The following is a 12,619-nucleotide window of genomic DNA, read 5'->3' on the forward strand; positions in this document are numbered from 1 at the left end:
GGGTGGTGGATGCCAGCAGTGGGAATTTACAAGAAACTGTCATTTCTTCTTTCCTGTCTCTTAGGATGGGAGGTTAAGACAAAGCCCCTCTTTGCCATTCTGAAGAAGCTTTGTTGCTTACTTTGTCAAACTCTCCCTCCCAAGCCTCTCCAAGGTCCCCCTGCCCTTTCCTCAGTAGCTGATTTGCACGGGAGTTGGCCCCTCCACTGCTCCCCTCTTCCAGGCTCACTCTCATTCTCTGGCTCTAATTAGTAACTGCTTTTTTATTTTTGTATGCATGTTCAAAGACAGAGAGCAGGGGGCGGGGGATGGGGAGACTGAAAGGGAGAAAGCAAAGGTCTGTGTGAAAGGAGAGAGCAGCTGGCTTCTCCCTCGCCCCCTCCGTGTACCCGGGCCCCTGTGTTGGCAAACAGCACACAATGTCTGTCTACAGAGCCCTTTGTGGCCCAGAAGGAAGGGTCTGCACACAGCCAGGAGCAGGAAAGGAGACTGGGGTGGAGGTGGGGGTTGGAGGGGGGTGGGCGGGCAAGGAGAAGGCTAGAAGAGGCCTGGCCGTCTGGGGGAACCAGGGCAGAGAGAGGACTCAGGGAACCAGGATGTCCTGCCACCTCTGCCTCCTTCTTCTGGGTCAGGAAGACAAGGGGTAATAGATGTCCAATTGGCTTGTGTGCTGATGCTCTCAGCTCTCTGGAGAGCACATCCATTGCCCCCAAGGCTGCAGAAAGGGCTCAGAAGGAAGGGGGCCTGCTGCTTGAGTTGGGACTATGAGCTCACATTTAGACTCCGCAGAGGTGCAAGGAGGGGGCGCTGAGTGCATCCTGATGGGGTTCAAAGCAGAGAGGCATGGAAGGCCAGTCCCCAAAGGTGAAACACTCTCCCAAATAGTTGAGTTTCCATTGAGGAAATTCTGAGGTAAGGAGGCTGGGTAGGTGGGTAGAGATACCTGCAAAAGGGGAGGGGCACTATTAGCCTGAAACGTTAATTCTGTCACCCTGACTGGGTATGTTTAAACCACAAACAGCTATGCTTACTAGTTCTTAATTAGTACCTGGACTGAAAGATTTAAAAGATGATAAGAAAAAATAAAGTCTGAAAAAATTCTCATAAGCCAAGAATCATCACGAGTGAGGGTGAGGAAGCTGAAAGAAGCAGAGTATGTTCCAGAAAAATTAAGAAATGACCATGAAGAAGCAGGGCATCCTACAAAGATATTGTTTTAAAAAAGCAATTGTTCTTTTAAATAACTGATCTTATTATCAATATGTGTGATTATATATTAATAATTTTATGACAAAATTATTCATAATATTTACAATTGATTTCACTGATAAACATTGACTTCCTTTATTTCCCTCTATGAAAAAAAGAACTTTTTTCTTGCAATTTGCATTTAAACAGCTTTCTAGGGGGAAAAAAATGAAAACAATGAATGGAACTAGCCATTCACTCATTAAAATTCTACCAATGGAATGTGTCTTCTCATTTCTCTTTTTTTCAAATCAAGTCCAGAGAGAAGACAGACAAGAGACTAGAATAAATGGAGGAAAAGAAAACAGCGGACAGATGAGTTTGGCCAAAAATGCAGAGGGGAAGACAAACAGAACCAGCAAGGAGAGGGAAGCCCAAGTCGCAAGGGCCTCCACATTCGGATCAACACAGGCAGGTGTGCGACAGACCCAGAAACCGAACAGAAAGCCTCCAATTGCCTAACTCCCAGAGCAGGCACACTTTTGCCAAGCTGATGGTTTGGCAGAGTTCTTGCATATTCCATACAGTTTCATGGAGAATCTCTATCCATCATTGCAAAGAGCAGATTGTTGTTTTCCACTTGAAACACACACGTTGCGTTGACCTTATGTCCTCTGTCAAACTGACACATTACCATCAACTTTTGGTGAAAGGCTTTCAAGATGTGTGGGCTTGCTATCATTCTGCTGCTTTTCTCCTGTGTGTGCTGTGTGTGCACACGTGTCACTCTATTGCACAACAGACAGACAAAGCCTCTGCCATCACTGGTTACTCCTCCATCTGGTTCTGCCACTGTCACCTCTCCAAGCACGTGGCTTGTCATTGGACTTGCGCTCTCTGCCTGCCTGGTTTTCCTGGAGTTTACGCTACCCATGCTCCTGAGATGTTTTCTTACACATCTTTTTTTTTTTTTTTTTATACTGGATTAGTTGACTTATAAGGCTGTGTTAGTTTCAGGTATCCAGCAAAGTGATTCAGTTATACATATACATGTATCTATTCTTTTTCAAATCCTTTTCCCATTTACACTGTTACAGAATATTGACCAGAGTTCCCTGTGCTGTACAGTAGCTCTTTGTTGGTTATCTATTTTAAATATAGTAGTGTATATATGTCGATCCCAAACTCCCAATTTATCTCTCCCCCCATCACTCTGCTGGCATCTTTCCTCTTTGGTAACCATTAACTTGTTTTCTGAGTCTGTGAGTCTGTTCCTGTTTTGTAAATAAATTCATTTGTATCATTTTTTTAGATTCCACATATAAGGGTCATCATATGATATTCATCTTTCTCTCTTTGACTTACTTGCAACGTCTTTCTTTTTCTCAGCTTACATCCTGCTTCCACCAATTTTGCTTTCAACGTGTTTTGTTTGGTTTTCATTTAGCAGATGGCATAGAGTAGGCATTCAGGACAAAGAGGCACATCAGGGGTGGCCCTGCCCATGGAGAGCTGGGGGACTAGAAGAGTGAGAGTGGGCTGACCATGGAAGTGGAGGGTGTGTCTTGATTCATATGCACCATGAGTATGGTCACTCCATGAACCTCCCGGTTCATCCCTAGCCAATGGGAAATACTGATCAAACTCTGATGGCTTTTCTTTGCGTACCTTAGTGAAGGCTTCTATCTCAGTCCACATGGGACATTGAAACCCCAGCTCCCATCACACATCACACATTTGCACCTAATAGACTCTTGCTCTTCTTCCTTCTGGGGAGAAATACAGAACAGCGGTTATTAGCCAGGCCTCAGAATCCTATGCTGTATGACCTCGGCAAAGCTATTTGGCTTCTTTGCACCTCAGTATCTTCAACTGAAAAGTGAGCATGATGATTGTGTATACTTAACAGGGCTATCTGAGGATGTAAGAGATAATGCAGAAAAAGAATTTGGCAGAGAAACTGGGACATAGTGAGTGCTCTATAAATGATAGCCATGCCGCATTAGTGCCTCCATGCAAGCTGGAAGCGATCCAGAGAAGTTTGCTCCATACCTGAATCAGACCCATCACTGTGATCTGACAGTGAAACACGGGACTGCCCAGCAGAGCCTATAAGCTGCTCTCTTAGCCCAGATAGACAAGCCAAGTCAGCAGTCTTTTAAACGTCAATCATTTGCATATTATCTCTATTGCTTTTTGCCCTATTTTCATGCCAGGCTTTTAATTTATTATTTAACTTATTTTTTTAGGCTGACTCATCTTTCAACCTGAATATATTTAAATAGAAAAGTATTAAGGAAGGAAGGGAGGGAGGGAGGGAGAGAAGAAGAAAAAGAGGGGGCGAGGAGAAGATGGGGAGGCAGGAAACAAGGAAGAGGAGGGCTGAAGCCAGGAAGGGAGGTGGGAAGCCCACGGCCTCAGAGAGAAAGAACTGCTACAGAGTTGAAGACAAAAACCAAGAAGAGAAGGAGGCAGTGAGCAAAAGCCTGGGGCTAAGACAAAGCCCACTGGCACAAGCAGACCTGAGGCATCAGCAGGCTGAGCTAGACATGTGGTCAGGGAGTGGACTGAGACAGATCCAGGGCTGCTGGGGAAGGGGTGGCAGATCTGATGAGAGTGGGATGCTGCAGAAGAAATGAAGAGGAGTTGGAGGAGGTAGGGGCTGAGGGCTGCTGACTTTTCAGGGGTGGTAGAGTGGGAGGCACCACAGTGGGCTGAGCCCCAAGGCCCCAGAGGTGAGCTGGGAGAGTAAAAGGAAGGGATGTGGAGTGGAGAGACTGGGCCAAGGAGGGAGAGCTGAGAGGTGCATGCCAGAGGGGAAGCAAGGAACTCAGAAGAGGCAACGGGTAGGAGAAAAAGGATGAGAAAATCAAGGCATGCTTCCCACCAAACTGGCTGGAGTGGCCTTCCTGAGACAGCATGGCCCTTCCACACCACCACCGGCTCTTGTCCTGTCCCACCCCAACGCCCCATTCCCCACCACAGTCAGGGAAACACCGAAACAGGTGTACAGCATGCGCCAAAATGTCCTGAGGCTACAGATGGGCAAAGAATGTGTGAAGGGTGGGATGCAGGGCAGAAGGGAAGGGACTAGAGAGTGAAGGGTAGACCACATCATCGAGTGAGCATACTCCAAACTGATGCAAATCTACCTGATGTAATGATGCATTACATAAGAATATTCATGTTTCAGCTCCCCAACAAGGCAATTTATGGAACTTTGCCAAGTTCAACGCCCTTCAGAGCAAGAGAAATGCAAATGGAAACCACAGTTGGATGCCAGTTTTCATCTATCAGATTGGCAAAGACAAAAACAATTGATATTATATTATCTTGGCAAAGGTATAAGGAACAGAAACTCTAAAACTTGTTGGTTAGAGCAAAAATCAGTAGAAAATGTCTTTTTTTGGAGGACTGTTTGGGAATATCTATCAAAATTAAAAATGTATATACTCTGATTCAGCAATTTTACTTCAAAGAATCTGTTGCATTCTTAGCTCTTAGAAAAGTGCTTGGCACACAGAAAGCCCTCAATAAATATTCATTGAATAAATTAATTAATGAATTAGTCTCACAGATAATGCTCACACCTAAGTGCAAAGATGAATGTACAAGGATGTTTGCCGAAACATTGTTTAGAAATATCAAAACACAGGAAGCAACCTACATGTATATAAATGAAGGGCCAATTAAATAAAGTACATCGATCCAATGGGATACTACACAATCACTGGAAAGTAAGAGGCAGATCTCTACATAATACAACTCCTAACTTTCATTGTTAAGTAAGAAAGGGAGTCGGGGGTATGGGGGTGGTGGATGGAACTCAGTGAAAAACCCTGTGCAGTAAGCCCTGTGCAAAGGAAGAAAGGATGTGTCTGTATTTTGAATGTGCAAATGCATGGACCCTGTTAACAAGAGAATATCAGAAACTAAAACAGTGAGGGATCTGATGAAGACAAGAGTCAGGGAAACTTAATGTCCTACCTTTTCAAAATATTTAAAAAATAACAACAAAAAGTAACCTGGGATAAGGGAGATTTGCATACAAGTTCCACCCCAGGGTCTAGAGCAATGGGCCTCTGATTCATTTCAGTCCTAGGAAGTGCTCTGAGATGAACCAGGCTGCCTCTGGAAGTCTGAGTGTCAGATCACTGGAGGTGTCCAAGAGCAGGTGGGGGACCACAGTGGGAAAGCAGACTATGTGTCATCTGGTGGGCTGGACTCTGTCCTCAGAGGCCTTACCTAGCTGAGAGGGGCCACCCTCCACAGGCCACTCATGACCCTGCCCTTTGGACATGGCAAGCACTTTCTAAGAGCTAAGTTTCTAGTAGATCCTCAGAGGTAAAATTGCTCCATCTGAATGTTTAAGTGTAAAGGGCCTGGCATCAGTAGGTGCTCAGTAACAACCTAGAGAAAGAAGTGAGCTTAGAGATACTGCATCTGCAGGAACTCACAAGTGGAATCCAACCAGACTGAGGAACTGGAGGCCACAAGTGCCAAGGCCTGCAAGAAGTGAACTGAGCAGGCCCCAAGGGTCGTATCCACCTCATTAACTGGCCCTTAAAACAAGAGTGGAGGACTCAGCTGCAGCCGCCTGACCACATAACTGGTACTCCAGCTCTTAGCTCAGCCCACAAAGACAGTACAGATGGCATCTGTAGGCAGAGACCCCTCCCCTAGGGAAAGGCCAGGGTGTCCCTCTCTCAACATCCCTGCCACAGTTCCATTGGCAAAATAAGGCTTGCTCCTGGCAGTGTGCAAATGGGATGTATTCCTTCCCCTTTTGCAGCTGCTCTGAGCTGACTGTCTCAGCCTCTTCCTCCACTGACTTGAAAGAGAACTGAGGCCCAGGAGCATTAGGGTACTGTCAACACAGCTTGTCAACGGGCCAAAGCATGGAAACCAAACTCACACCATCAGAGCTCCTGGGGCCCAGAATCGAGGGACCGCACTCCAAGCAAGTTCAGATTCACTGGGAGTTTTCTCTATACTTCCAACTCAAAAGTGGCAAGGAAGTTTGTGCTGAGATATGTGTGTTCAGGTTCTGCACACAAGACCGTCCAGCTCCAGAGAGAGGCAGGACCAGGGAGAAAAGCGGGTAAGTCTGACAACAGCACTGGCTCGGAGGCCCATGTTGGTCCTTGAGGCCAATTACTGAGCCATAACCAGGACTCCATCCTGCAGCCCTGCCACCCTCCCTGTCCTTTTCTAGAAGCACAAAGCCTTTAGACCTCATCCTTCCCAGGGAGCTTTGTGTCACTTACCCCCGCTACGGATGCCATGACCCTCTGGATGGTCCAGAGGCAGGTCAACATGTCAGAGCATCTGACATGGTACTGAGAGATGATACTGCTTCCAGAGAGATTAAAAAGAAGATGGGGGTAGTCAGCATGGAGCTCTGTGATGTACAGTGCAGAAACATAAAACCACAGAGCACAGTTGCAGGGAGCACCCGGACCCAAGAAACACAAAGGGTGACACCGGTACAGAGAAGGTGTTCATTGGAGAAGAGCTGAGAGGGGGTTGCTATTCCTGAAAACATATTGCATATCCAAGGATGGTTAATTTCAAGAAAAACCAGTCTCAGAAGCAGAGGCAGACAGTGGCCTCCCAGACTTGAGTTCCGATCCCAGTCTGACATCACCCAGCAGGGCTCCCTAGACTGGTGCCCACCGATGCTCTCTGTCTGCCTGCTCTCCATGGATAAAGAAGGTGGCCAGAATAGTTGGCCTCTCGGTATTCTGCCCACTTCCACCCCAGCTTGGGCTGTTTCAGACTCCATAGTTCTTCCTGGACCCAAACTGGACTGCTCACAACGTGATGTACCCAACCACCTCAATAATGATCTTGTGGTGCCTTTGTCATCATCTTTAATCATGTTTACTAAGTCGTGGACTTCTAGCCAGGACAGCTATCATGCCCAGAACATTCTCAGCAGCTTCAGCACTGACCTGGGAGAATCATGATTGCTTAGTCAACACCAGTGGAATCTGGGTACTTCTAACCTGTCCTTTAAAGGCAGAAGGGGCAGCGCAGAGCACAAGGGGATTTGGAACTCAGAGCTGCCCCTCCCCTGTTCCCTGGTTGTCCCCTGCAGCCCCCAGAGTCTGGGCTGTGCACCCCCACACAGTATGCTGGAGTCGGTGAGGCAGACAGCATCCTTCCAGCTGCTTGCTGTTGCTCATGCTGGGGTCACAGCCCATTACATGCAGCCTATTACATCAGAGTCCTCTCTGGAGGGCACTGGGCAGGGCCACCGTGGAGGCCCAAGAGGTTTCTAAATGAAGTAGCCTATTGGGAAATCCTATTATGAAGCTCATCTTACAGGACTGCAGTGTTAATAACTCTGGCCTTCCCCAGCGCTGAGCTGAGCGGGTCTCCCTGGGGCCTAGGAAGAGGCATCTAGACTGTGGCCTTCCTCTCAGTCACCAGCCAACAGCTGATGGGCCAGAGAGCAGAGCAGAAAGACTTCCCAGTGCCCCTGAATGTGGTCACCTGAACACACACACACACACACACACACACACACAGCCAGGATGAGGAGGCAGGAGGACACCTAGAGCTGGGACCAGCAACCCTAAGGGCAGTGGAAATAGGCCCCAGAAACTTCTCTTTTCCACAAAGAGCTAAACTAGATACATTTTTCTCCCCTTTCAAATCCTGCAGATTTTTTTGTCTTAGCTCCCCAGGTTTATAAACTGGCTCTCTCCCAGGCTGCTCAAGTTGACAAAGGCACTGAAATTACTGAAAGGTTCAAAATGTCTCTTGGATTTCCAGGCATGAAAGAATGTACAGGTAGGTGGAAAATCACCAAGGAAAACAGTCCCTCCCAAGGAAGACAGGGGAGGAAGGAAGGAAAATGAGACCTGGAGGAGGGGCAGGAAGTGTGGGTGAAGGTGGGGGACGCCGCACGGACAGTGCCCATGAGGTCTCAGGATTCAAGGCAGGGCTCTGATGGATACCAGGGAACAGGAGAGACACAAAACAGGGGGCAGAAGAACCAAGAACAGAGCTGTTCTTCTTTAGGAACTGCCAAGGCCCTGCCAAAACCCAGAGTTGGAATGATCTTAGCTGACCTCCGAGACCAGTGCAACATTTTAGGGACCACAACACAGAGGGAGCTTGCCAAGCACTAGTTCTTGGCCTCCCTGGTCCAGGGACAGTCAGGCTATAGGGATTCACATGGAGAATCGACTCAGCCATCAACCTGAGCAGAGAAGGCTTGAGGGTGGATAAAGACAAAGCCATGATTTCTCATTAATCGGCTATACTATCAGCATAAAACTTGAAGCTGGGGCAGATAGACCATTTTGCTAGTAATCAACAGTTTCACAGAGATAAATGCATGATGGGTCAGTCACTGGTGGGGTCGACAGGCTTCTGGGATTCTGCCTGCTTGGTCTAACCTATGTGTACAGAAAGGATGAGGCTGGAACAGGCCTTGGGCCATGAAGCCTCTAGAAAGTGTGTGAGCTGCTTGCTGCACATTCTGATGTGCAAGCTCTCCAGTGGCTTCCTCTGCTTGCCACTCCCTCCCTCCTCACAATAGGAATGGCTCTAGGCCAAGGCCATTCTTTGCTGGCCACCTAATTGGTCTCCAGGTGCTTCTGCAAAACCAAGCAACTGGTCATCATGACTCTGACAGGCAAGGGTTTAACAGAGGCAAAGTGAAAGTCAGAATAAGATTCTTGCCCATGATGAAAGTCTGTCCTGCCAGAAAAACAATACAAAGGATATGCTTTCTGCCACCCCATAGAGTCAACACATGCAAAAGCTCAGATTCAAATATCCAGAAAAGAAAACTGATCAGCTTGACACAACTGTGTGACTCACAGAACCATCCAGGCTTCTCCCAGCCGGGCCCTAGGGTACCAATTCTCAGGGCTGTGCTGAGACAGAGCAGCTTGCCTCCCTTCTCAGGTCTTACCAGGACCGCTGATGGAGACTGGCTCTTTCTCACCCACAAGTCTCTACTGCATCCACCGATCTCCATGCTCTCAGTAGTAGGCTGTACTTGGCAGGCAATTGTGGAGGATCACGGTGCCCACCTGACAGGCCAGCATGAGAATCCAAAATGAATTGAGCATGTTGCCTTGAAGATACACCCCAGGAACCAGTTACAAAAACCTCCCCAAGCACTGTCCCTCCCTATCCAAAAAGTACAGAATCTACCCAAGGCCCTTCACCTCCCTGGGCATCCCACTGCTGTGAGCCCTGGAGAGGTAGAGGTTGGTCTCAGTCATCAAGCCCAGGTTACTAGCAGAGCCAAGGGCAAAGAATTCAGAGGATTCAGCTTAAAATTCTTGAGACAGAAAAAAAGGTGCCTTTCTAGAGCGCTGAGCCCAGCCAGGCTGCTGGGCTGCAGGACCTAAGGTACTGTCTGGCTCACTACTCTCTGCTCTTAGAACTCCACCAAAATGTGGCTTCCTGTGTCTCCGAAATGGCAAAATCATGGTGCCCGGGGCTCCCCATCTCCTCCAGCTTCCAGTGAGTTTGCAACAAGCAGAGTGTGAAGTCAAGTCAGGTTCCTAACAGCTCTAGATTAGAAACATCCACCAAACGTCAGGAGGAGGCTGAGGCTAAGTAGACAGGATGGAAAGCAGCCACTTGGTTTTACACATTTGCCCCCATAGGCCCTCCCAGGACAACCACAGGAGGTGACTGAGAAGCAGCAGGCACTGCAGAACCCTCCCAAAAGAGAAAAGTTCCGATTAGCCCAGAGAAATGAGAGCCTGTTCCCAGAGTCCCAATTAAATCAGAACCAATCAATACTTTCTCTGGTTCCTGCTGTTCTGCTCAGGAAATAATGAGAAAAACAAGGGCCCCAGCCAGCAAGCGTGGGATGGCAGCCCTTTGAAGTCTGGAGAAATCACCCCTGCTATCAAGAGTGTGCCTGGCAGCTGTGGCACCTGCAACTAAACTCAGCCTGGCCTGGGTCCCCATGTAGACCCGACACATGCTCAAGAGGGCACTGCCCTCCCACCCCCAACCAATGGGACAGGGGAGCATGGTGGGACCAGGCCGGCTGGTATTAAACCAGTCTGTGTTGATTCACCACTTGATCTGTCACTCTCTCTCCTCTGTTTCTGCATCATCCATCATGGCACCATCACCAAGAAATCCAATAAAGACACAAAGGCGCAGCTCCCTGGGGGAGGGCGACAGGGGACAGCTGGCATGAAGCTCATGATGGAGAAAATGGAGCGACTATGGCTCCCTCCAGGCTTCCCTGGTGGCTCAGTGGTAAAGAATCTGCCTTCCAGTATAGAAGACATGAGTTCAATCTCTGGGTCTGGAAGATCCTCTGGAGAAGGAAATGGCAAACCACTCTAGTATTCTTGCCTGGGAGATCCCATGGACAGAGGAGCCTGGTGAGCCACAGACCACAGAGTTGCTAAGAGTCAGACAACTTAATGACAGAGCACACACGCTTGCACAGCTCCCCCCATCTCCACGTGGTCTCCAAAGGACTGGGGGCAACCCGAGTAAGGAGTCAGGGTCAAGGTGGTCATTTCTGAGGTCTGTGTGGGAAACCTTGCTTTTGAAAGACTCTGAAACTTTGAAGGCCACAAGAAAAAGATAAAAATAAAGGAAAATAGTCTTCTCTTCTTCAACTTGGGTTCCCCTCTGTTTGGCTTCCATGTGCTCAGGCAACAGATGAGCCATGGACCCTCTTGATCTTTCTATTAACTCCCAGAGAAGGCGAGTCTCCAGCCAGTTCAGCATATTTATTGCCATAGACTGGACATGTTCTCTCCTGGACTGAGGAGGGCCAATATGAGGACAGGGTACCCTGACACCGCCAACTGCAAAGTCACCATCACTCTGTAACGTCCTGAAGCAAAAGTAACAGAAAACTTGGTACTATACCACCCCCATTCCAACACATTCATCTCCTTCCAGGACCTACTAATGCTAGGCCCCATCCCTGCCCCATGGCCTGGCACTAAGTCCCTGGAGGAAGACAGCCAAGCCAGGAGGCTTTGAGTTAATGAGCTGCATGGGTTCAGTACCAAGCTAAGTGATGTGGGAGCTGGACTGAAATGAACAAAAATATTTTCCAAGTTCAGTTGCTTCTCAATTACCCTTGAGTGACTTATCCATGACAACCCAAATAATCCATGCCTCAGAGCACAGGGCTAGACAGGATGCAGGGGTGTGTGTGTCTGTGTCTGTGTCTAAAAGAGGGAGAAACAGAGAATATGTGTGTCAATGTTCCCAAAACTAAATATACATGAGTGGTTATGATCCCCCGTTTGGAATTTTCCCCATCTCTTTCCTCTACTCGGATACAGAAATTCTGGTTGAACACAACTGGAAAACCATCAGGCTTAGCACTGGAGATGGAGGTTCTCCAGAGCTTTAGAAGAAGCCATTAGGCTCTTCTGTCCCTATCTGATCCAGAGATGGATGTGGGGACTCCTGACTCCTGATTTCTTTGCTGCAGGAAGGAGAGGCCTCAAGAGCCTCAGGGCTTACCCTTGCAGGCCACGCTGTTCTCGGGTTCATAGCCAGGCTTACAGGTGCAGCGCCCGATGGGCACCATCCACTCCCCGTCCCCGTTGCAGTAGAGTTTAATGGGCACATCCACTTCCTCTGCATTGGGGATGCACGTGCCCCGAGCAATGACCAGAGATGTGCTCTCTGCCCCAGTCATAGTCTCTGGGAACACTGCAAAATTTTGCACAATGCTGGGACACTTTTTGAAGAAGACACGGACAGAAAGGAGAGACATACAGGCTCCATAATCCTGGAAAGCGAGGTAAAAACCATTCCGTGTAAGAGGCCCAAAGCTCCTGACTTCTGTGTTGACCTTCATCAATCTTCCCCCAAAGTCCACCTGAGAGAAGCTCTCATCTGCTGCAATAGTGTCCACTTTGAGGTAGGGGGCCTCGGACCAGAAGGCCGACTTCTTGGTGGCAATGACAGAGTCAGTCTCGTAGTAGTACAAGTTGAAGGTCTCCTTGCAGGAGCCTGGGACGTTGGGGAGGCTGCTGCAGTCCCTCACAGTGAAGCGCATCTCCGTGTAGATGCGATGGGCCCCCCGCCGGTTGATGAAGGTGGTGAGCAGCCAGTTGTTCTGATTGGGCTCGAAGACATTACACACCTGGTAGGTGCGGATGGTGTTCAGATTTTCATCGTAGCCACTGACTTCTTCCCACTGTACCAGGCCGGCCAGGCACACACATGGAAAACACAAAATAGAGAGTAAGAAGACAAGGAGAGGCAGAGCAGAAGAGAAGTCTGGCACTGAGGGGGCCTTACGAGCTCACCAGTGTAACAGCTTGACTTGAGAAATGAACACACTTAACCCTAACTTGCATTTAAAGATCTCCTTATGGGCACATTTCAGGAGATTCCTATGTAGTCCATCCCAAAATATAACAGACTTCACTGTATAAAGCTTCCCATCACCTAACCCACAACT

General features: G+C 48.4%; 1 protein-coding gene across 1 annotated transcript in view; it reads right to left on the minus strand.

Annotated features, from left to right (window-relative positions):
* The window catches only part of EPHB1 (EPH receptor B1), a 462,907-nt gene that overhangs the window by 286,661 nt on the left and 163,627 nt on the right, over positions 1-12,619 (minus strand). Inside the window, exon 3 of the mRNA XM_070794456.1 lies at positions 11,671-12,352. Within this exon, the coding sequence (XP_070650557.1) occupies positions 11,671-12,352 (682 nt within the window). The remainder of the gene's footprint in view (positions 1-11,670; positions 12,353-12,619) is intronic.

This window comes from Bos indicus, chromosome 1, assembly GCF_029378745.1.
Source record: "Bos indicus isolate NIAB-ARS_2022 breed Sahiwal x Tharparkar chromosome 1, NIAB-ARS_B.indTharparkar_mat_pri_1.0, whole genome shotgun sequence".
NCBI classification, from domain to species: domain Eukaryota; kingdom Metazoa; phylum Chordata; class Mammalia; order Artiodactyla; family Bovidae; genus Bos; species Bos indicus.